The 26,330-nt window shown below is 31.7% G+C and overlaps 1 protein-coding gene across 1 annotated transcript in view; it reads right to left on the reverse strand.

The window, feature by feature from the left end:
• Positions 1 to 23,018, reverse strand: part of LOC115878777 (histone acetyltransferase KAT7) — a 133,298-nt gene extending 110,280 nt beyond the window's left edge. The window contains exons 1-11 of the mRNA XM_030895376.1: positions 22,926 to 23,018; positions 22,701 to 22,871; positions 22,423 to 22,596; positions 22,066 to 22,365; positions 21,876 to 22,008; positions 21,637 to 21,794; positions 21,261 to 21,578; positions 20,519 to 20,687; positions 20,318 to 20,461; positions 18,701 to 18,918; positions 16,798 to 16,959 (exon numbers count right to left, since the gene is read on the reverse strand). Coding sequence (XP_030751236.1) covers positions 16,798 to 16,959; positions 18,701 to 18,918; positions 20,318 to 20,461; positions 20,519 to 20,687; positions 21,261 to 21,578; positions 21,637 to 21,794; positions 21,876 to 22,008; positions 22,066 to 22,365; positions 22,423 to 22,596; positions 22,701 to 22,871; positions 22,926 to 22,943 — 1,965 coding nt within the window. The 5' untranslated portion in view covers positions 22,944 to 23,018. The remainder of the gene's footprint in view (positions 1 to 16,797; positions 16,960 to 18,700; positions 18,919 to 20,317; positions 20,462 to 20,518; positions 20,688 to 21,260; positions 21,579 to 21,636; positions 21,795 to 21,875; positions 22,009 to 22,065; positions 22,366 to 22,422; positions 22,597 to 22,700; positions 22,872 to 22,925) is intronic.
• Between the last annotated feature and the right edge of the window lie 3,312 nt (positions 23,019 to 26,330).

Raw genomic sequence — 26,330 nt, forward strand, 5'->3', positions numbered from 1 at the left:
CAGGGACAAGACGATGAGTGAGATGCTTCTTAGACCAAGTCAAGTGCTAGGGGGGATTCCCCCCAGCACCTGACCAGGAGCTTCCCCACCAACGACAAGGTCCTGCATCTCCTAGGGGAAGATGGAAGGGGATAACGAAGATGTGACTCAAAAAGGGCATAATAAGCTATTCTAGAGGTTGATAAGTTAAGTTCCTTAGAAAATGATTTTAGCACAAAACAGGCAGCGCTTAGTTTCTTTGATAAAGCTTCGATGTGCAAGTCGTGCCATTTTAACGAGTTGTCTATAACAAGTCCTAAGAATTTCAGAGTCCACGACGTCAATAGTGGTGTTATTAAGTACAAAGGGTTGTATAGTACTTTTATATGACAAAACTTTAGTTCTTGGTTCTTGATAGGTTGAGGCATAGGCGATTAGAATCGCACCAACATTTAATGGTACATAAGTCACTGGATATAGTATTATATAGTGCCGTAACATCTGGGCCACTCCAAGTGATACTAGTGTCGTCCGCAAAGAGGCAGATTTTACCGCTAATGTCTATGTCCTAATACAAGGTATTAGGGTATTTTTACAATTTTTTTCTGTTTGTATACTTGAGTATTACAGATGCTTTCTCTAATATGGTTAGTCATAAAATTAAATTTAATATCGTTAGTCCTGTTATCGTTATTAATGTTTATTTAAACCAGGATTGCATGGTTACTCTCGTTTTTTTTTAAATTTAGTATAGAGTATCCAATGCAGCGTAATATGACGTCACGACAATAGTTAACAAAAACTTACAACAAAATGTAATGTAAATTGGAAAAGTACAAATTGATCCTGCTCAGTTCATTTGGCTCTTAAAAATTAACCAAAGCATGTATTGACATGTTTTAAAAAAACAAAATGCTCAGGAATCAGGGCTATGTCCGTAAATTTGAACAGGTAAGACTGACAGGTAAAACGTATGGGTGAACGAGGTTTAAGAACAACAAATTTAAATTAGAATACACTATTATGACCCATGCAAAAGACTCATGTAATTAATTCTGTTTATTTATGACTTCACGATAAATAAATGTCACTGTCTGGTTATATTACTGTTTTCTATGCAAGATCCAGTGACCGTGATCAGCGCAACAAAAAACATCCATTTATTACCCGCAGTAAATAAATGTATTCGGACCGACCATTATTGTATTTTAAGGACTAATTTATTTTACGACGGTTTCGCGTAGGTTTTATTTTTTTTCTGGTTGCAATCTGCATTTAAAGTAAAATAAAATAAGGAATTCTGGTTTCGCCCACAGTGCGTCTACGTCAGTGCAGTGGCGAGCAGGATCGGTGATACATCGATTCGTACCAAGGCTGGCCAGCATTTAGAAAATCAATTGTTTGAGCTAATATGTATAAAGACATCGGCATTTTTTATTAAAAACTAGAGAGTCATATTGGATTAATAAAATCAAATTTTTAAAATATTGATTAATAAATAATTCTTATTACGAGAGACACACACATGGCCAAAATTATTGCATATATCGTTTAAAAATATACGGAAAGGAATTTAAAGAATCTTTTTTTATACATAGCTTTGATAATTTGTAATAATGTTTTTGTTAAAATGGATATGGCAAACAATGTTTATCATTCAGACCCAATATTATTACAAATTCTTGCACATTTCGATTTGTGGTCTCTTGTGTTTCAGAAGAAATTTGACCATTGTTTTGGCCTTAAAATGCCTAGAAACATTATTTCACAGTTTAATAGAGTCAGAATAGTAACACTGTCTCAACAGGGCTACCGGCAAGTTGCAATAGCTGAAATTGTAGGAGTTAACCAAAACGATGTTTCGCGAATATTAAAAAAAATCAGGGAGACAAACGAAGTTACAGACCGGCCTGAAAGAGAAAAGGTACTACTGCTGTGCAAGACCGTCAAATATCCCTAATTGCACGACGCAATCCCCTGCTTTCTAGTACTGCTATTAAAAATGAATTAGCTCGCCTTGAAAGAGTAAATGTTTCAAGAAAGAGCATAGCAAGGAGACTCCATGACGGAGGATTACATTCAAGAAGGCCTCTACGTGTTCCGAAGCTTAATTTACAGCACAAAATTACGCGACTACAATGGGTTGAGGAGATGGGAGCAAATGGACCTAACTGGAATTTCTAGCATAGTGTCCGACTCGCGTCGAACTTTGGTCTGGAGAGCATCTGGAAGACGAGCACGCTTGAATGCAGCTCAACCCTGTGTCCCGTTTCAAGGGGGAAGCATTATGGTATGGGCAGGTAAAATGCACGGGGTTCGAATTTCTCTTGTTTTTATTGATGGCACAATGACAGGTGGTGCCTCATATCTTAGAGACGTTTTATTGTGCGTCCATTTCGAGGGGTAGCGGGGGATGAATTTGTTTACATGGACGATAATCCTCCTTCCCATCGCACTTTAGCGGTTCGCGAATTTTGTGAGGAAGATTGTATAAGAAAACTGTGGTAGCCACCGATGTCTCCAGATATGAATGTGATCGAGCATGCTTGGGACATGCTAAAACACCATATTGCCAAAAGGAATGAGTACCTTAAATAAATTGAAAATTACTGCGCGCGAAACATGGGAAGCCATTCCTCAACATCTTCTGGACAACTTAATTGAGAGCATGCTACGTCGTCTCACAGCTTGCATTGAGGCTCGAGGAGGCAATACAGACTATTAGATGTGAGAAATCTAATTGTTTTTAATATTTTCTGTTTAAAATGAAATTTGTTTTTGTTGATTTTCACTCATTATGAAATAAAATTATAATACAGTCTAGTTGCACTTACATTTTTAATTTTATATTAGTTAGTCGTGTAGTAAGCCCAAATTTCATAATAATAATAATAAATTCTTTTAATATGTCCAAAAATATTAAAAGAATCATATTAAGTCCAAAATAAAATAAAAATATCGTTATATGCAATCATTTTGGCCATAATAATATGTGTATTTAATATATCTCTCGTTTTGAGCGGGGATCACGTCAACACCGCGAATTTTAAAACAACCACTTTTGAAAAACACCCGGTAGAGAAAATAGACAAATATGTATTATGAAGAAGATTCCTACATGTATTTATGTGAACATTCCGTACATTCGTCGGCTTTATGACGAAAAGGCGTATCTCGATTTTTGCTACTTTTCCGGAGAGCAATTTAAAGAAAAGCACTTACTTTATTTGGCCAATAAATGAAAAGTCTTTAATTTTTTAATAGTGTTTTTGTATTAACACTTAAACGGAGACATTGAGGAAACGTTCTGAAGATAAATTGAGCGTAAATTCTAATAAATAATTTATTTTTAGTTGTTTAATAGAGATAGGCCTTTTTGTTATAATAATAATAAAGTTATTTCCCAACGAAAAGTAAAATAAATTTAAAAATGACGGTAAAGTGTTCTTAATAAGAAAAAAAAATGATACAATATTCACATTATGGAATACTTACTAGAAAATACAAATCGCCAAAAAATCAGAAACAAATATTTTGGGAAATGCGTTTTCAACTGAAAACAAAGACAATTTTCATGCCAGAAGCAAAGACAATAATCATTTAAAATACTCTTATCTAGCTTATTTTAATAATATTGTTTTTTATACAAAAATGCATTTTTTAACTAATATATTTTTAGTAATTTTTTAGTTAATTGAGAGCATTAATACAGGGCATTTAAACTCACGGTCCATATAATAAAAACCAAACTAAACAAAAACAAAACATTACTAATTTATTTTTATGTTTATTCATTCGTTTTTTTTATACAAATAACTGTGGAGTAACAGTTTCTGTTTTCCCTGTTCAATGATAAAAAATTCGACTTCCATTCTACGTGTTTATGCTGGATGATAATAGGCAAAATAAAGGTATTTTTACACAAATGAAGAAGGGAATTAAAGATAAAGGATTATACTATATCCGTATTGTAGCACATTTTTAGAGAACTTCTTTATTTTTAAGATTTTGATAATAAAGTTAAAAATAAATGTTTTGAATAAACAACCACATATTTGTAAGCCGATTCTTTCTACTTCGATTGAAACGAAGTAGTCACACTAGTTGTTTCTAAATTTGGGATATTTGCAGAAGTGTTTGTGCATTTTTTGCCAAATGTATAAAAAGCACCTAGCATCAATTGTTCGAATTTAACCTGTACTGGCTATGTTTTTACGATAACTGGCCAGAATTCATTCAAATAACTCTGTTTAGTATTAAACGACATTATGGAGCGTAGACATCTTAACAGAGACAAAATGCTAAGGGCCATGGGTATGCTTGAAGCTGGAATGCGCCAAATCGACGTAGCTAGAGCATTAAATACAATGCAAAGTGTAATATCGCGATTAAGTGCACGCTACCGTGAAAGTGGTGATGTTGCTGAAAGGCACACAAGGCGACATCGCATTACTACCCCTCAGCAAGATAATAATAATAATAATAATAATTTATTTCCAGAAACAAAAATTACAAAATAATAATACTACATTGTAACTCCTACAGAGATAAATAAATTATCTGTGTGTAGGGCTGGATGTACCTATATAATAATTAACAAACTACTAATACATAACAACAATAATTAATACTAACCTAACCTAGTGTGCCAAACATGACTACAAATGATAACAGCGGGGTTGCTGTATTCACTTGTTATATGACTCATGAAACCATAAAAACCACAAAAAAAAATTCTATAACATAATTATCTTTTAAATCAAACATTAATTCTAACCCAATTTTTTATTTTAGTTTTAATATTATGTTTTGATGCTGTTAGTGATTTTAACTCATTTGGTAACCTATTATATAATTTTATTGCTAAATTATAATTATTTTTATTGCTTACTCTTTTAATCATTTTGGGTAACGGTATACTTTTGTTTCTTGTTATACTTTCTGATTGTAAATATATTGTTTTAAGACTATTGTAGTGATAAATTAAAGATTCTAAAGAAAAAAGTTGTTCTAAATTAAGTGGTAAGTTTGTTGTAAATAAAGTGTTTTTACTGATCATTTTTATTAATTTTTTCTGTAGATTATTCACAACATTCAAGTTATTCATATAAGCACCTCCCCATGCTATAATTCCATAGCTTACAACACTATGGAAAAAAGCATAGTAAATTAACATTAGTGTTTTAGTGGTCATAATTTGTTTTAGTTTATAAAAAATTATTGTTAAGTATTTTGTTTTGCCTATAACATGATTTATGTGCTCAGCCCAGCTAAGTCTATAATCAAAAATTACGCCCAAATATTTATAACTATTTACACGTTTTAGGCACTTATTATTAATTTTTATTTCTACCCGGTCTGGCACACTATCACAGTAATTTCCAAAGGTGATAAAAACAGTTTTATCTATATTCAATGACAACTTATTCAATGCTAACAATCTTGAAATTTTCTCCAAATAAAGATTCATGTTTTTTATTGTTTCCTCCCAAGTTTTTGCTGCAGAAATAACTGCTGTGTCATCTGCATATGACATTATTGTATTTTTTGATAAAGACTCCAAGATGTCATTCACATAAATTATAAACAAAAGGGGTCCAAGTATTGTACCTTGTGGAACTCCTACTTTTACCTCTCGATAAGAACTTATAGTATGATTGACTTTAACTCTCTGTTTTCTGTTGTTTAGATAACTATTTAACAATCTATGTGCACTTCCCCTTATCCCATACTGATATAATTTATCTAATAGCAACCTGTGATTGACCGTGTCAAAAGCTTTAGCCAAATCTAGGAAAGCTACAATTATTGGGATTCCTTTATCCAGATTATTATAAACTATATTCGTTATGTTTGAAAATGCATCTCTAGTTCCCATATTCTTAAGAAAACCATATTGATTCTCTGAGATTATTTTGTTATTTATTATAAAGTTATATAACCTACTATGGATTATTTTTTCAAGAATTTTTGCAATGTTTGAAATTAAAGAGATGGGCCTATAATTATGTGTTTTATTTTTCTCATTTGCCTTATATATGGGAACTATTTCTGCACTTTTCAAGGAATCCGGCCAAAAAGAAAATTCAATGCATTTATTAAAAACATGCATTAATGGTTCTGCAATATTCTCAGACAACACTTTTAGTGTAGTAGCATGGATATTATCTACCCCACCCGATTTATTTTTTAAATTATTTATTATTGTTTTAATTTCGTCTGTGCTAGTTGGTTTAAGAAAAATAGTTTTTGGATTCATTGGTGGAAGATTTATTTTTTCATCTGAGAATTTTTGAATTTTTTTACTTAATATGTCACCGATCTCACTGAAATAACCATTCATAGCTTCAGCTATGTGTTCCGCGTTTGTTATTTTTGTATTATTGTCATCTATAATATGTTCTATTTTGTTATTTTCTTTTTTTCTTTTTCCTATTTTATTATTTATTATTTTCCAGAGATTTTTTGGATTATTACAATTTGCTTCAACCAGTTTTTTTTCATGTTTAACTTTAGCATCTTTTATAACTTTATCAAGTATTTTTATGTAAGTTTTATAATCTTTTTTTAGTTGTTCATTTTTTTTATCTAGTTTCCACAAGTTGTAAAGATGTTCTTTTTTATTGCATGATATTATTATTCCTTTTGTAATCCAATTTTTTCTAGGCAATTTTTTGCCATTTTTATTTGTTTTTTTACTTTCTTTTGATTTACATATACAATTTTGTATATTTTCAATTATTAAGTCAATGCTCACATTAGGATCTTCCAACAAAAAATTATTCCAATTTATTTTATTAGCTACATTTTTAAGTTTTTTATAATTTATTCTATTTGGGTTATAATTACTTTCTTTATTCATTAGAGTTGTATCTATATTAACAAATAGTGGATAATGATCTGTAAAAGTTTGAGTAATTTTAATTGCTTTATATGCTATAGTGTTTGTTTTAAAGAAAAAATTATCAATGCAGGTTCCTTCCTGATTACATTCTGCTGGCCTTGTTACTCCCTGGAAACAAGGCATATAGCCATCCTCCAGAAAGTTACTCAGATATTCCTGGCTAACAGTGTTGTGCTCCAACAGATCAATATTGAAATCTCCTATAACTAAATGATTTTTAATATTTTTTTTATTATCCAAATACTTTTTTAAACTTATTAAGAATTCATTTTTTGGTATGTCATGTGATCTATAAAGTGCCGAGATTTCAATATTGTTATAATAATTATTAGTCTTAATATTTATATTCATAAGATTCAGCCTATCAATACATTCAATTTTTGGAGCACTTTCTATGTTATCCCTTACATATATAACAACACCATCAGATTTGTTTATCTTACTCTGATTATAATATATTTTATATTCTTTTATGCTAAATTGTTCATATTTTACAAGATTCCATGTTTCAACACAAACAATAATGATAGGTTTAATTTTTAAACTTGCAATAGTCAATTCTAGTTTATTAAAATTGGCATTCAAACTTCTCACATTAACATAAAAAATTAAGTTTTTACCTATATTACCATTATTAAATGTGATAAAATCATCATACTCAGTTTCTTTTTCTACAATACCATCGCCTAAACTATTTTGATCCATTGGGTTCCACAATTTTGAGGGTATCTATCTTTCCCAAGAATCGGGGAAATAGAGGCTTGATAGTATAGTCAGTGGTATCCATTACCTTTTTAATCTTATTTTTTAATATCACACACATTTCACTGTCCATTGTTACATGCTCACAGTTGTATTTTGTGCCAAATGTTTTATTGCTATAGCTGCAATTTGCACAACACGTTGGTTTTGTCCCATCACAATTTCTGGATAAATGAGGCCCCGCACATTTTAAACAATTAGGATCATTCCTGCATTTTGTACCACTATGACCAAATCTTCCACACTTAAAACATGGTATTACATTGATAACGTCAAACACCTTTAACAGTTTTGATATCCCACAAAAATCCTGTCTTTGTTTTCTCTTATATGTTTATGTATTTCCGGAGACACTTCCATTAACACAGTTGTTTTTTGATTTTTAGTAAAAATATGTATTATTGATCCTTTCGATAGTAAGTCAGCAAAATTTCTATTGTTTATATCTTCTTCTATATCTTCTTTAGTTAAGTTAAAAGTATTTTCAATTCCTATTATTTTAATAACTGGTTTTTTTAATTGTTCTTTTTCTATTTTGTAATTTCTTGATAGCTTTTCATCTAAAACCTTCTCAGCTGTCTTAAAACTTTCAATGTTCATACAATTAATTATAATTTCATCCTTTTTATTTAAAGATTTTTTTTTGTTTGTATGCTTTTCTCTTTTAATAAATATTGTAACACTTTTTCTTTCATATCAGACTTATCTTCATTGTTTTTTCTCTTGATAATTATTTTTGGTATTGCTTTCGGTTGCATGTCTATTTTTGGTGAAGTTAAAACAGTGGCAAAGCACTTTTGTATTGTTGAGGTTGCTTTTTCTTTCTCCAGTAATTCCTCTAATAGCTTGTTTTTGTCATTAAGGATCCCATTTAGTTCTTTTAATAGCAGATTTTCTGTTTTTAGTGCATTCATTTTGTTAATCTCTCCATCAGAAGGTGTTGTTTTTGTTAGGTTATCCCTCTTTGTTATTCTCTTTTGTTCGGCTAATAAATTTTCGTGTTTAATGACTAAATTGTTGTGTTCAAATTTGAGCCTATTATGTTTCTTTCTATATTCATCAATTGTATTGTTTTGTGTCTGTACTTGAGATTTCAAAGCGGCTAAAATAACTCGTGAATCCTGAGCTGAAGTTGAGGTTATGTCTATTCCCGAATGTTCATCACAAACAACCATAACATTGCTTAGGTATTTTACACCTTTTCTTCTGTTAAAGTCACTCTTATGAAAAACACTGTCACACAACACACAAAATACTGTAGCATTCCGTTTATCTGGATGACATTTATAATTAATATCAGGAGGAATTGCCTCAGGTGGCAGTCCCTCCGACGCCATCTTGGACTGAAGATCATTTTTAACAATTAAATGCTCGACGCCGACCGACTCTTACAGCACCAGAGCTTAGTTTAATTCTCCAGGAAACACATAATGTAACCGTTAGTTCTGACACTGTTCGCAATAGATTAAGAGAGGTCAACTTAAGAAGGAGACGCCCCTGGAGAGTTCAACCCTTAACGAGAGGAAATCAAGAGGTACGATATTTGTGGGCTCAAGATCATGTTCAGTGGTCGAATGAACAATGGGCCAATGTTCTCTTCACGGATGAGTCACGCTTTGGAATTCATCCAGATTCGAGAAGGCTTAGGGTATGGAGAGAACCGGGTCATCTTATTCGGTTGGATCATGTTCAGGAAGTGCACCCTTATCAAGGTGGAACAGTTATGGTCTGGGGAGGAGTCCAGTTAGGCCGGGTTAAGGTTTCTAACAAGAATTAAATCACGATATGTGATATCGTGATTTAATTCTTGAGCCTGTCGTGTTACCATATGCCAAAGATTTTGGGAGAAACTTCATTCTCATGCATGACAATGCACAGCCTCATACAGCCAGAGTGGTAAGTGAGTTTATCAATGCTCATCAATTAAACATCTTACCCTGGCCGGCACAATCTCCTGACCTCAACCCCATCGAGCACGTATGGGACGCGGTCCAAAGAAGAATTTTGAGAATGCCTCGTGAAATTCGTAGGGATCTGGTTCAGGCCGTGAATGCAGCGTGGCAGGCTGTACCTCAAGAAGAAAGACGATGTAGGGCTGTAATGAACAGTAGAGGAGGCCATACCCTTTATTAAGTAAAAATGGTTTTATCTTTTTTTTGTAATTTACAGTTTAGAATTTAAAAAAATGTGTGTATTTTTTTGAGTTCAATAAAAATCAAGGTAAATTTGAAAAATTCGCTAAATTTTGCATTTTTATTTCCAATACGCCCTGTAAACTATTTGTTTATTTTAATTTTATTATATCAGAAATGCAAATAATAAAATTACTGACGATGGCTGGATAAAATTGTAATATCCCTAGACTTTTCCGGTGTGTGTAGATTGAAGTTTTGTGATTACAGTGATATATAATTTATATGGTTTTGCAACAAAATGCTCGCTATTTTATGGCAAATGCTGAAGCTCTGCAAACCTTAGTCAAGCCTTAATCAAAGCAGGTGTGTTCGGAATTTTGGGTGTGGCTCAACACGACTGGATCGGGCTAAGCATTAGGCAGATTTCTGAAATATAATATATATTTCATTCGGCCACACACCCGCTTTAATCGATCCCTGAGTGTACCAGGACTATATCTTCATCTCATTCTTCAGTATTATGCTCCAATTCTTCAGAGTTCTTCTTGAGTAAGTTAAAGTAAATCTTTAACGTCTTCCTGATGCAATTCTTTTTCCAAAATCAACAATTTCTTTAATTTCATCTCTCATACCAACCACGTCAATGACTATTGCACGTCAGACGTCTCTTATTGTTTTCAAAAGAAATTTAGAAGAGCGTAATAAAACGGAAGACTAATCGTATCGAATTGAATTAACTGTGAAAATTACAATCAATGATTGAAGACAACAAAGTTACCCACCAAAAAAAAATAAAAAAACCTTACACATTCCTTTGTCTCTCTCTCTGCACACCGTCGCTCGACATCGACGATTTCAAATCGAATTCTCTAGTACTTATTCAGCAGTACACATTCCTGCGTGGTTTGTGCCGTTGGTCGATAAATCTAATGGACTTTTACGGCACTTTTAACCACCGCGCGAAGACGAAGAAGAAGAAGACGGCGGTGCCGGAGCCCCAGGCCTCGTCGCACTCTCGAATCGATTACCGATGTGCGAAATTGCCTTTTTAATAAGCGCGCGTACGGACGGCCCGGCCCGTGTTTGGTTCTGCTTTAATATGTTCGGACTCTGTTTCAAAAAAATATACGGGAAAAAAGCCAAAAAATAAACCTAAACGCTATGCTGTTTTTGCGGGACATTGTGTCTGTAAAATTCTTAGGGCTTGTTGTAGACAATTCTCTAAAATGGGACTTGCATATCGACGCTTTGTTGAAAAAATTAAGCTCTGCCTGTTTTGCATTAAGATCTGTTTCTAAGGAGCTTAACTTGTCAGTGGCTAGAACTGTTTATTATGCACTTTTTGAGTCGCCTCACCTCAGATATGCCCTTCCATTCTGGGGTACGTGTTGTGCGACTCAATTTGACCGCATTTTCAAGCTCCAGAAGAGAGCTGTTCGATATTCACTGGGACTAAACAGCAGAACTCATTGCCAGGACTTTTTTTAAAAAATTAAACATATTAACTCTTCCTTCTTTATTTATATTTGAATCCGTTTGCCTAATACGTAAGCATGTATCAGCTTCTCAAGAAAGGCCATCTCACACTTATCCACCCAGGAACGCGGAGCAAGATCTTTATCTACCTATCCCACGCTCAGAGTTAGTTAAAAGTTCAATATTATACAACTCGAAAAAAATGCACAATCACCTGCCATTTGAAATCAAATCCATAACATCATTTTCTTCATTTCGCAAAGCATTGAAATCTCATTTATTAGGCAGGGCTTTCTACGCCGTAAATGACTTATATTTTGATAATCGAATTTGATCTTGTCTAATGTTTGCTATTACTATATTTACTATAAACTTACTAAATATTTTTGAATCCAACTATAAAGGTCGATTTATAGATTGAAAACGTTGCGGTTCGACGCCCGACGTTACGGTCGGTAAAAAGTTCGTAGTTCGTACGCAGGATGATTTGTTGATTATAAATTTCTCGGTTGTTGTTGCGGTTCACGTTTTACGTCAAAAGTTAACCAACTTTTAACTTCGACAGGAACGTTGACCTTGAAACGTTAGTAATAGCAAAATAGCCAATAGAAATAATCGCAACCGCAACGTCGAACCGCACCGTTTTCAATCTATAAATCGACCTTAAGACTGACAATGTAATTTGTATAGGTACTTGTTTTGTATTCTTTTTTGTTTGGCTGTTTGTTTACTTTGTTTGTTTACTTTATCTTTGTCTACAAATTGTAAAATTTTTTGACAATAAAGGCATTTATTTTATTTTATTTTTTCGTCAAGAGTTTAAAGTGTTATATTTTTTTACTTTCAGTCCTATTGTCATGAATTTTTTGGCAAACCGTATACAAATCTATCAACTTTAATTCATAAACTCAGTTTTTTAGAAACTTTGGTATTTGTCTTATTATACAGGGTTAATTGAAGGATTGTTTTTCCCCTACCTTTAAAACATCCTGTGCAAGAATTTCGTGAGTAACTTTTCCTAAAACATTATTTTTCGATCAGAACCACGGCTCCTGACCATTTTGTTTTTTTACTCATGTCAACACATGCCTTGGTTAATTTTTAAGAGCGAAATGAACTTGCTACCAACAATTTGCAATTATTTCAACAATCATTAATTTATGATGGTGGCTGTTGTCATAATGTCATATCGATACTGATTAGAACTAAATATTAAAATTTAAAAAACGTTAAAAAGTAACGATACAGGCTTGGTTTTAATAAATATTGGTAACACTAAAATAACAGAACAAAGAATAATAAAAAAATAACTGTAATAACTAAGTGTACAAACAAACAAAAAATTTGTAAAAACTACTCTAATACTTTGAATTGCTTCCCCCGGCTGCAATAACTCTCTGTAAACGTCGCGCGTCGGTTCATAGTGTTAATGAGGCTGCAAATATATTGTGTTATGTTTTCCCATTCTTCGTCAAGGACCAAGCGAATATTCACAATTTCGACCATCTTCATCAAGATCAATGACTTTTGCACCAATCTTCGATACTAAGAACCATATTCAATAGTACACAACAATAATCACCAAAGTCACCTCGTCATTATGAAGAATAACATCAAATAATGATAACTGAAAAAATTGCAAAATGTTAGTGGCTCATTTTGCTCTTAAAATTTAACCAAGGCATGTGTTAACATGAGTCAAAAAACAAAATATTCTGGAGACCTGGTTCTGACCGAAAAATAATGTTTTAGGAAAATTTGCTGACGAAATTATTGCACAGGGTGTTTTAAAGATGGAGTAAAAACAACTCTTCAATTAACTCAGTAAAATAAGTCAAATACAAAAGTTTATTTATTGACTTCCGCAGGACCAAGACCAAGCATGCACGTTTTTTGATGTCTTGAATTTTTTTTACGTGTTTATATGATAAATTACTTATTTGTTCAAAATTATTGTTTTAATTAGTTATAAACATTATTTTCCCGAGTATTGCTTTTAATTTTTTATTTATTAGACTATTTAAAAAAAGAAATGCTGATTCAATATAGCATATTGAAAAACAGTGGCGGATACCATGGAGTGGGGCCCATGGAGCCAAGGCCCCCCCTAAAATCTTTGAATTGTGTTAAATATTAGGCTTATGGGTTAAAAATCGCGGTCTAAAAAGCATATTCTACCTTACATTTTATTTACCCCCCCCCCTTAAAAAATATCCCGGGCCCCCCCTAAAATAAATTTCTGTATCCGCCCCTGCTGAAAAATAAAAATTTTCGTCACACAAATATTATAGGAAAGTAATAATGTCTTTCTTTAAAGTTCAAATAAGAGAAGGGTCTGACGATTGACATACATTCATAATAGAATTTAAAAGTAGTATAATTATATAAAATAGTATTTTACAGTGAGCAAATAACAAAAAATATGCATAAATGAAAAAAAAGAGAAAAGTGTCACTAGCGGACAAATTAACATACAAGCCTACTAATAATCGTAGGCCTCTAAAAAACCTTTTGCTGCCCTAATTTCTTCCCAGCCGCATGCATACGTTCCAGGGTCAATCACCATCTCAGTGTACAGTTCAAAGTAGAGATGTCCTAAACTATCGATACATGGCCAAAATATATGTATTTTTATCAAAATATATATATAAACAGCTTAATGAATAATCAAATGTATTAAAAAGAGATAAACATTTGATGATGATTGTTGATACATTTCTTCTATGCGGTATTGCCGGATTTTGCGTCAAAATTTCAAACCGGCTAAATACGAAAAATAATATGGGGTTGGATCTTTAATTTCCACAACTGTTACTTATTTTACTACAGCTGTAATAGAGTCTTATTAAGTCTCAGAACTACGTTGTGTGGCTGGCGAAACTACCAAAACATACATGATATTAGGACTGTAGATATTTTATACCATGTTATCAAGTAACTGTCTAACAGAAATGAGCATTATTAAAGAGCTTAGATATATTATCTTCGTTTATTATGTTATCTCGCGTACGAACCGGCAATACTGTATGTCGCTTTTTATTTTGTCTCTTTGTCTGTCAACTGGTCGTATAAATTTATCTCTGTCGTATGCATTAAAATACAGACCACGGTAATAATAATGGCAGTAGTCGAAAATTATTTAAATATGTTTTAAGTAATCTCTAGAATAAAAATAAGATAAAAACTTATTATTGCGAATATTTGCTGATTTCATTCTGTTGTCCTTTACTCCTGCGTGGAGCATAGGGCTTCAATAAACGCTCTCCAGCAGGTTCGGTTGTTGGCAATTTACTTGACATCTCGCCATGATCGGTTTACTGCTTCGATCTCCTTTTTAATTGTCCTTTGCCAATGTATGTCTTGGACGACCAGTTCTTCTACTACTTTGATTCCACTCAATAGCTCTGCCAGCGATGTTGTTGCCGCTTCGCCTTAAAGTGTGACTAATCCACCTCCAGTTTCTAAGTTTGATCTCGTTATACACCTGCCTCTGGTTGGTCAAGCTCCATAAATCCTCATTTCTGATAGTATCTGTCCAGAATATCCCTACAATTTTTTGCAGATAGCGGTTTATGAAAACTTGGAGTTTGTTAATTAATGGCGATGTAATTTTCCAGGTCTCTGCACCATACAGCAATACTGACTTGATATTCGAATTGAAAATTTTAAGTTTGGCAAGTTGAGAGTACTGTCTAGAACTCCAAATATTGTTGAGCATTCCACATGTTATTCTGGCCTTGTTTATTCTTTTTTTATTATGATATCACATTTATGATATCTTGCTCTGTGCCTCCGTTGGTTAGTACACTACCTAAGTAAGTAAAATTATTTACCTCCTCTATAGGTGGTGTTCTAATGAAAAAGGGAGCGACGTTGTTGGTACAAGCTGCCATCTCATATTTGCTGATTTAGTAAAGAGTTATAATATAATGATATAAAAAAAAGATTTTATGATTCGCTTTTTTTGAATCATTATAGACACGCCACTGGTTGGCGACTAACCTTAAAAAAAACAAATTCGTTCATACTATCGAACGTCCCACCTTTGTCGATACGTTTCTAAAAAAGCCCATCTCTAGTTGAGATGAGGAGCACAACGGTCCATACACCATTGCAACGATGGCGACGGGGCGTCGTCGCCGGGGCTGCGGTGGCGCCGCGACGCCGGTCGTCGACCTCGAGACCGACGGCGGCGGCTTCGAGCAGACGTCTGCCCAGGTGGGGACTCCCTAATGAGTCACGGGGTACATTGTGGAACGACAGATTACCAAATTAAAAATCAATCGCAATTCAAGAATAATTTATTATTTCAATAAATAATATTATTTTCTAGATAATATTATTAAATTCCATACGATCGAAAAAAAATGGGGAATGACAAACGATGGTAATTTTGGCGAGGTCAAGCCCTAAACGTCATTTACTTGGCCCGTACTCTACTTTATTTTTTAATAGCGCTAACTGCCAGTAGCCCTTAAGAAAGTTGTAATTTATTTTTTTGCTGAGTAAAAATGATTCTATAATATGATGTTTTCGAAAAAAAAATATTTTTTTGGAAATAGACGTGTGTCTGGAATTGTTCTATCATTTTTTAATCTTTCTATAATTGGTGTTAATTTTTGAAAAGTTTTATGTCAATTTTTAGTTAATGACGTCTTGAGATTGACCTCGCCAAAATTATCATCAACGGTAATTTCCCAGCCGTTTTAGACGCCGTTTTTTTTTCGATCATACGGCACTTACTATACTGGGTGGTGCATCGTCGTTGGAAACATAGCAATCCCATGCAAATTTTGGCTCCTCTGTTGATTTTAAAGCGAACTCGTAAATAGATTTTTTAAAGATCTGCATACGCTGAACACACATGCCAAATTTGAACAAAGTTTTTAAGTAATTTAAGAAAAAGTGCATCTACTTTTAAATTAAAACTGATCGGATAACAATACAAAATCGGGCAAATGGCAACATACCTTAAGTTGTTAATATATAGGTACGTGGATATAATCAATACCATTGAGATTAGCATTAGAAAAGATGTCTCGATCATCACGACATGCCATTTTCCTACCTTCTCTATTGCTCTTATGAAGCGTTCAATAGATTTATCTCTTCCGAGGACTCTACTTTGCGCAGGCGCATTAAATCTGAACGAATTTCAAATATAATTACCATATTCATCATAAGTATTGTGGGGTACGCAATATCATATTGAATTTGTATTTTTTGTGTATGTGTACTATTTTTTGTATATTTATGTTAATTATAATATATATATATATATATATATATATATATATATATATATATATATATATATATATATATATATATATATATATATATATATATATATATATATATATATATTTTAATAATAATGCAATCAAAATTTATTGCTGTTATTTTATTGGGCTGTTTAGCCCATTGATAAATAAATAAATAAATAAAAAATGTATGTCATAAAACAATAGGTAAATATATTTTAAATAATAAAGATAATAAAGATGCAATCACTGCAATCTAGAATAAAAAATCACTTACCTTGCTAAAGTAGCCCACTGTGTGACAACCTTCCCCATCCACCAATGTCATAACGTAGAACAGAAACGGTTCCACGTCGTAATACAAAGTTTTATGGTCCAAAAAGAACTTCGCCAAAAGACAGAGGTTCTGGCAGTATTGCTTGTATTTCTTGCCGTCCACCTAAAATAGAAAATACACGCATTGAAAATAATTCTGTAATACTTTAGACTACTAGCGTGTACCAGCGACTTCGTTCGCGTCGAATTAATCATTTGTAATGGTGATGATAAAGCAAATATAGAAAACTTCGTAATATTTGAGGGGCAGTTTCATCTCGTTGGAATTTGACTTTCGAAAAATCCGTTTGCCAAAAATAAGCCTTTTACGTCAAGCAGTTTAAGCAGAATCGTGGTTAATCAATGACCAGATTTTTCGAAACGCCCTGTATACATTTTTAAAAAATCTTAAAATATTAAAAAAAACAAAATAAAATATACGTGTTTAAGCGTTTTTTCGGAAACTTGACCGTTTTTTAAATAAAAAATATTGTAATATTTGAGGGGTGGTTTCACCCTTTTGGAACTGGAATTTCGAAAAATCCCTTCTTATCGAACCTCTACACCCTAGAATCAACCTGTATGCCAAAATTGAGCTTCTTACGTTGAGTGGTTTGAGCAGGATCGTGATTAATCAGTATGTCAGTCACTTAAGGATTTTATATATTAGTATAGATAATTATATAACTTTACATGAACACGATGCAAACGTAAATGGCCAAAAATTACTTGTTGGGTCAATCTTTAAAAAAGATATATGATAACATTACTTTTTGATCTCCTAGGCATAGATTCCGGCGGTTTGCACACAGAGCTGCAAGCTCACAGAAAACATAACTCTTTTTTTTAATTTAAATCATTTTAATAAGTAATTTGTATTTTAAGTCATTTTTAAAAAAGTGACTTAAGACTTAAAATTTAAGTCTTTTTAAAATGATTTATGATTTAAATCTTTATTCCGAAATAGAAAAAGATTTAAGTTTTTTTCAAAAGGTTTAAGTCAGATTTTTATGATAAATTTTTAACAGCAGCATTTCTTTTTAAACTGGCGGCAGCCAAGCAGCAGAATAAAAAAACAATGCTCAATACCATTAGTAAATAAAATGTTTTCGGAAACCGGTTTTGATTATTTGACGTGTTACGCGTGCATAGTGAGTCTGGTGACTTTCTAGTGAATCCCCGACTCCGTTATGTAGCTCGAAAGACGAACGAAAGAAATTTCTCTGGATTATATTAAAGAGTGCCTTAAAATCCTTCAGCCCTTAGCTTATGCCATCGATATATTACAAACACATCACCACGTTTTAATAGGCATATATTCGATGAGATCTAAAGGTGTCTTAACTGTTATGGAAACATATAAAGAGTACTACAAAATCGGTTAAATTTTATAAAAGAAAAGCCGTTTTACTTCATTTGGTTTTAGTCTTATCGCTTAATTGGTAGTTTTTTTTATTTTTTTTTATTTTATCTTTTTTAATTTTATTTATCTTTTTTAATAGCAACAACTAACCATAAAGCTTGATTTTCATGCTTCCGTTATCCGATGATACGATGATACGATATTAATTTTATTGGTTGAATTTAAAGGCTTCGATTGGTTAACCGTTTCTAACCAATCGAAATCTTTAAATTCAACCAATAGAATTAATAGCGTATCATCGTATCGTCGAACAACGAATGCACGAAAATCAAGCTTAACAGAGTTTCCTCTATGATAATATGACAGAATACAAAAAACTGAACAAGTCATTGTAATGTAGACACAACTTGGTCTGTACGTTTTATCCGCACCGTTTTGTCGACGCTAGCACTAATCATACGATAAGTCGTTGCGTGTAGACCACGCTTTAGTCCATACTCACCTCCCAAACGCTAACTTTCTCCTTCCTATAGACTTCTTCCCCAGGGGGATGGCGCCAAACGCACTTCATAACGTGCCTCTCCAATATCGTTCGCGATTTCATATAGCGCAAGCAAAACTCGCATATATACAATTTCGGTAAACGGGCGTAGTCTTCTGGATAAGGACTTTGGTACCACACTTCCATTTCGAATTTACCCATTTCAATGTATTTCGTTCCTAGAAAAATATATGAAATCAACAAATTTTGTTTTTTTTTGAATATATAAATATAAAAAATATCCCATTTGTTTTGCGAGCTTTTTGGTACACCCTGTACATGTTGTCCCCTTTTAGTGTGTTTTACAGGGTTTCTCGTTTATGAGTAGAGGTACAAATATGTGGTTTTGACATCATTATGACACATTTTTATGAAACTAAAGATGCTATACACAGATTTGTCCTATCCCTCTTAGCTCCTGAAATACAGGGAGAATTTGAAATCGTTGCATTTTTCTGACTGCCCTCGTATCTCGGTTATCCTATAACTTATCGAAAAGGTGAAACCTGTGTCCCATAGAGTTTTTGATGTAAGTGGTTTTTCGCTGGAAACTGTCATTCTTGAAGTATGACCAAACTATTTTTTTTTAAATGAGATATCTGTATATATATTTTTTACTTTATTTGTCTTGTTATGAGCTTTTTAAAAATGTTACTCTATACTTTTTATCAACATGGTAAAAAATAAATTATTTAACTTTTTAATATACAGTATGTCCCCGGATTGTCTTTAAAAGAAAAACTTTTTTATTATTGACATTTTGAGAAAAATGTATTCTTCATAAAAATTTTTGCTTGTTCTAAAGTGGTTAATCCCGTTTATACTTTTCCAAATTTCCATATCGTTTTAGAGAAAATTAAATAAAAACATGAAAATATTGTTGAATTTTTCCTAATAACAGAATGTCTTAAAAATCAAAAGGCGTTTCTGTGGTAACATCATTTCGATTTCATTCTTAATAGATTGTTATTGATCGAATTTTAATTAACGTCATATTTTTTGCTGGTTTAAAAATGTCAAAGAAGCATAAAATTTATTTAGTTCAAGGCTACAAAAAGGGTGATAATAGTTATCGGAAAATGTGATACCAAAGTTTACAGAATTCTGTAAACTTTGGTGATACTTTTGACAGCAAAAAATATGACGTTAAGCATAATTAGGAATATAAAATTAGGAAATATAAAAAAAATATACCATAGAAACGCCTTTGATTTTAGACTGCACAATAAGATAGTTTTAGTAAGAAGAACCTCAAGAAAACCACTATAAATTAAAAGATTTGTCAGCTACATATTAGAGGGTCCGGTGAACTATCCTGACACACGATTTTTGCATTTTTCTTTTTTCTATCAAAAAGTAACCATTTTTAACAGTTTAAATAAAGTAGTTTTAAATAAAAATAAATGGAGATTATGCGCAGAATTCATCAGATTTTAGCAGAAGAATCCCAGAAGTTCATTTTAAGGTAACATAAACTTCATTTTCTAAGAAAAATCGTGTGTCAGGATACTTATTCACCGAAGCCGAATGTTGATTTAGCGCAATTTCTAATATGGGTATAATTTAATAATAGATTACCTTTAGTGCTTGGCAAGCTTTTCAAATCTTCCTCTATCTTTTCACTTGCCATAGCTTGAGCATCTCTAAATAGTTTCAGATCATATTCAGGTACGAAATTATTTAGGTCCGGCTCCTTATTTTTATCTATTTGAGGTTTGATATCTAAAAACATCAACATATATTTAAGGATATAATTAATTTAAAGTAATTATTAACCACCTTCCATGGGTTCCATTTTAAACTTAATCCTTAGATCTTTGATTCGAGCCAAATACAGTTTCTGTTCAACCGTGGCCTGTTTAGGAGATTTAATATAATGTTCTGACGCTTTTTTACGTATCTCTTCCCGTTTTTTCCTTTCAGTCAGTTCCTGTTTGCATTGTGATATCTACAATTAAATCATTTTAAGTTTATAATAGACGACTAAAATTCATAAAAAGGCAATCATATATTTGAACTTATTTTCTTAATATAGAAAGACCAGCGAATTTCTAAATATAGCTGTTATTTTATTGCATTGCTCTGTTTTTTACTAAATTTAGTAATATCAAATTCAAAAGACGAAGATATGGAAGATATTTAAAGATGCAAGTGATCAAGAATATATACCCTGGGATTAATATTTTAGCGTCTGCCCTCTTTATGTTTTCATGTAAACACACAATCTTGTATCAAAGCCCTGAGACGGTATGATATATTATAACTTATTATAATTCAAGAAAGAGGACAAAATAAATGTAATAAAATAAATCATCAAAAAACTGCAGCATTTTAAATATGCCCTACTATTACCAAAAAGTAGTTTTTTTGCTTTTCAAAAAATGTTAACCAGCCTTATTAAAAATATAGTCTAAAATAAAATTATGACATATAAACTCAAAATTGAGTACACAAAAAAATCTTTCCTGTTGCTTCTATATGGATCAGTACCTAATTCTGTAATATAAGCAAATATACTTACTGTAAAATTGTGATATAAAGGACATGCTTCTAAAGTAAAGTGCTTGTCAAATTTCCCACTCAAATGTCCCATGCTGTCACACCCTTCCAATGGACATTTTCTCTCAACTATAACATTATCTACCACCTTCGACTTTGTATCGTTCTTTTTATTATTCTTAGTTTTTCCTTTAGTAACACCTGGCGCCCTCTTTACAGGAGAACGACTCAGAGATCTTTTGGTACTTTCAGTATCTGAGTCAGTATCTGAATATACACTTTTGCCCAAGACATGTTTTGACTTGCGTGTACTAGCTGACCTGGTTAATTTTCTCGTAACCTAAATAAATTAATAAAAATTAAAATATGATGAATTTAGTTAAAATTTGTGAAAGCACCTGTTGTGATTTGTTAGGTTCAGTCTCTGAATCTGAACCCACTGCATTTTCTTTTGTCACCGCAACTGGTTTCTTTACAGGTTTTTTAACAATTTTTCTTTCTTCTTTCTCAGAGGATTCTTCACTTGACTCACTATCACTACTACTGCTTGCTGATGCTAAAACAAGAGTTTATCCATATTAATTTAAATCACACTGTATATCTATTAATTATAAAAAATGTTGGCAAAAAACAATACCCGATGTTGATGTAGCTGAACTAGCAGAACTCTCTTTTTCAGGAACTTTTTTTTCAACCACTTTCTTTTCATTCTTTGATTTTTCAACAGGTTTTGCTGCTGCCTTTGGTCTGGGTTCCGGTTTTGACTTGGACTACATTAAAAACTTTTATATTATAAAAAACACATATACCTTTTTAAGATTTCAAACCTGTGAAGTGGTTTTAACTTGCTGAGCCTTTGAAACTGGTTTTCCTGCTTCTGAATCAGAACTATTCTCTGGAGAAAAAATACTTTTCTTCTTAGGATCTGAAACTTTTGATGCACTGACATTTTTCTGATTAGCCTTTGATTTAGTCTCTTTGGACGCAACATTTTTAACTTGTCCCTTAGAGCCTTGCCCATTTTTGCCAGCTATATTTTTAGCAATAGTTTTCTGTGATAATGCTGTAGATGGTTTTGGTGTAATTGTTGCGCTAACCTTAGGTTTAACATTACTTTTTCTTTTTACCTAGATCAAATTAAATTTGATAAAATAAATCATTACAAATGCATTACACAGAATTACTTGTTTCACAACTTGTTTGTCATCATCATCTGTACTATAATCTGGTAATGCTTTTTGAGCTGTTGATTTGCCCAACTGTTTTAAAGGTGCTGTTTTTGTTTTAACTGAAGCCTTAGGTTCATTTTTGCTTGCATTTGAAGGTTTGGAACTATCGCTGCTTTTACGAGGACTTTTCTAAAAATGAAAAAAATATAAATCACAGTATATCCTTGAATTGTTATGAAAATTAAATATACACTTTTATTACTATTTGGGTACTATTTTAGAAAAATACCAACTTGTATCGGAGCAGTCTTCTTCTGGGTTTCTGGTTCTGAATTTTTGATCGATTCCTGAGAGCTAGATGATTCGCTATCACTTGATGAACTAGAATCTGATCCACTTGATGAGGAACTCGAAGAGGAAGACCCCGAAGTAGTTTCGGAAGAGGATTCTGAAGAGGCACTACTCTGAAATATGAGATAATATTATTTAAAATGATTTAGAACAGATAATATAAATACCTTTTTCTTTCCAGTCATATTGTTGTTAAATAAATTCAAATGTAAACACCAAATTATCCAAATATGTCAATTTTACATTCAACTTAACCTAACTCATTTCTTCTTCTTTTCTTGAATAACGTCTTTTTTTTGCTGCTAGAGCTGACTATATAATCATATTTATATATATTAACAAATTCAAAGCTGGCTAGCTCTGGCAGCTATGGCCTAAAAACCAACAACAAAATTTTTGGTGTTTTATCTTAATCTGTAGCGCAGACCATAGAACTGTATTTAATAATAAATTCTAATCTATAGGTAGGTCATATATAAACTAGTTCAGTAACAGTTCTGAAAAAAATATATGATATTAAATAGGTCGATTTTTTTAAATCCACTTTAAAATTTGTATATCCATCCAATGCCTTCTATTAAAAGATCAGCCTGCGGGCGAGATTTATGACGTCACGCTAGTTAGATATAACGGATTAATAAATATGTTGTAGAATACATGGAAAACATAATTATTCCTCAGATTTTTGGTTTGTATTTTAAAAATGATATAGTTTAAATGAAATATACATAATATACAGTTAATAACTACAACATATATACCTATTTATAGTAATAAATACTTTGGCAAATAAACTATGAACCATACATATGCAGCAAATGTTTTACAATGTACAAATAATGTATAGGTACATAAGATAATGGGTAAAATGTAAATATATTTTAAATTTTGGGGTTTGAAAATCGATCTAATTTAACAAAAACATTGAATATCTACTAATAGTGATGTATTATTATTTGCATTCACAAAATTTATATGTATATTTTGCAAGTATCAATGTTCGAAAAATTATATTTACAAATAATACAATATTATCTAAAAAGGCGTCAGCGATGGCTATGAAATGAAGATCGCTGGCATTTTATATGTTAAATTATTCTAAAATTTTTTGATTTTCTTGGGATTTTTAGGTTCGGGAAAAACGCTGATTAAGTTTTCATTTGGGTTTTCATTATTTTTTATTTGGTTTAAAAAAACGCTTCGGCTAACTAGCCTTCACAGTGTTGTGTCATATGAGAAAAATAGTGTCGAATATAATCCAAAAATTACATATACAATATAATTCACACCTCATAATGTTTACTGCAATTAATAAACTAATATAAACTTATCAAAAGATGACCACATATTTTTTAAAATTATTATTCTTAACACTAAAATTATCTACATTGACTATGGAGTACGCAGTAAACATTATGTGCGTGGTGTGCATATTTTATATGCAATTTTTGGATTATATTCGACACTATTTTTTCATATGACACAACACTGATGGAGGCTATAATGTTAGCCGAACCGTTTTTTTTTTAAACCAAATAAAAATAATGAAAACCAAATGAAAAATCAATCAGCGTTTTTCCCGAACCTAAATTCCAAAAAAATCAAAAATTTAGAATATTTAGAATCAAGGTTCAAGAATATCAAATTTTCCAAGATTGTAAAATTCTAGTTAATTATTTTATGTGTACAGTTATTTAGGGAATGTCATCGATGTTCATTTCAAGCCAACTAGACGCCGATTTTTTTCGATGATACGGTATAATTCTTACGTAAAATGTAAATAACATTAGACCAATTAAAACAAAGAAATATGAATTTCTTAGTATTTTTAGTAACACCTTTATTCTTAAAACTTAATTTTGTATTATGCAAATATACCAATTTTATTGTTATTTTATTCATATTGTATTCAGCCATCACTTAAATATTTGATATTAATTTGGTATTATAAATAATCAATACTATTCATTAAAAATTACTGAACAAATATATGTTATGCTTAACATACATTATATATTATCAAACAAAACACATTCTTCTTTTAAACTGTATCAGTCTTGTCTTTACAAAAATCTTTTTTAAAATTTGAACTCAAAATAATAATCTTTTTCATGATCTCTAATACACATATTCTTTATTTTTCCCTAGATCATAATACCTACTTACGTGTTTGAATCTATCGAAGCTGAACCAGCAACACTTTGAGTGGAGATTCCACAATATGAATAAAATAAACATAATTGTCCAGTTTTCATTAATACCATCATGGGAGAATATTATTTTTAAATTTATTAAAGATATTTTCAATAAAATTCTCTTGATTTATAACTCGTACTCCACTTTTCTTGCTCTTCCGACACTTTAGGCTGCCTAGTATAATAACTATCCTTAGTAACCATCCTTTCCACCAGGAACACAACAAAGATGAGGCATAGCACCAATAACACACTCCACTTAAGCTTTATTGATGAATTGTTAGAGTCTTAAAAACACACACAAAAATCACGATAAGTAAAAAATGTATGGGCACTTTTAGGTTAAATCACTTGCACAACGTGTAATTTTTAAAATTTCTATTTTTTGTAGTGAAACCGAGAGTGACCATATATCTGGTAGTAGTTTATGTCACTTCAACACCAAAATAATTAGTTTTTTGCACTACAATAATAAATAATACCAAAAATCAAAGAGTTAAAACCAAAAATCAACCGACAAAATATGAAACGGAATCTAACCCAATATCTAAGTATGTACAGCTGATGAAGTAAACAAAAGTCCGCCCGCAGGCTGATCTTTTAATAGAAGGCATTGATCCATCAATAGCGAATTTATCTTATTTCCATTAGTTTAGTTGATTTTCATTTCATTTCAGCAATTTCTGTAGTGATTTCGACTTACGATTTCCACTTAAAAATCCAATTTTTAATACACTGCTAGGTATCAGGCAATACATTTTAATAATTTTATTTAAAACGATTTATCACCTAAAGATACACAAGACTTATTTATTCCAAATTAAAATAACAGCAATCTTAAAATTAAAATTACTCTAAAACATATTGTGCGAGGTTCTAAATTCGCTGATCACAAATAAAGATCATTTTTGATCGACACCTAAATTGTGAATTTTATTAGTGATTGCTACAAATATAACTAAAATGCAATATATGCTTTGCGATGTAGAATACACATACACAATAGATTTATAATTTATAAAATATATAATTAGATAATTAACGTCCTTAAAACAAATTATTGGCGTTTGTTTACACCTGCATTATAAAGAAAAAAGATCGCGTATTTCTACAATCCCTTTATTTTATCATCTATCGGAGGGTTTTCTATTTTATCAGTTTCTTTAGTAGGATCTGGCTTACTTTTATTCTTCATCCAAGCACAATCACAAGAAAATTTACATTCTTCTTTCTTTTCGCCCTCTTTAACTGCTTTATTTTCCCATGGATTCCAGAACTTTAGTAAAAGAGGCTGAATAAATCTATGAAACAGGAACAATAATAAAGGAATTATAAAGCAAGGAACGCAACCTGCCATTTTAGATCTGAAAATAAAAA

Source organism: Sitophilus oryzae, unplaced genomic scaffold (genome assembly GCF_002938485.1).
Source record: "Sitophilus oryzae breed Bouriz unplaced genomic scaffold, Soryzae_2.0 scaffold_1525_pilon_pilon, whole genome shotgun sequence".
In the NCBI taxonomy this organism is placed as follows: Eukaryota; Metazoa; Arthropoda; class Insecta; order Coleoptera; family Curculionidae; genus Sitophilus; species Sitophilus oryzae.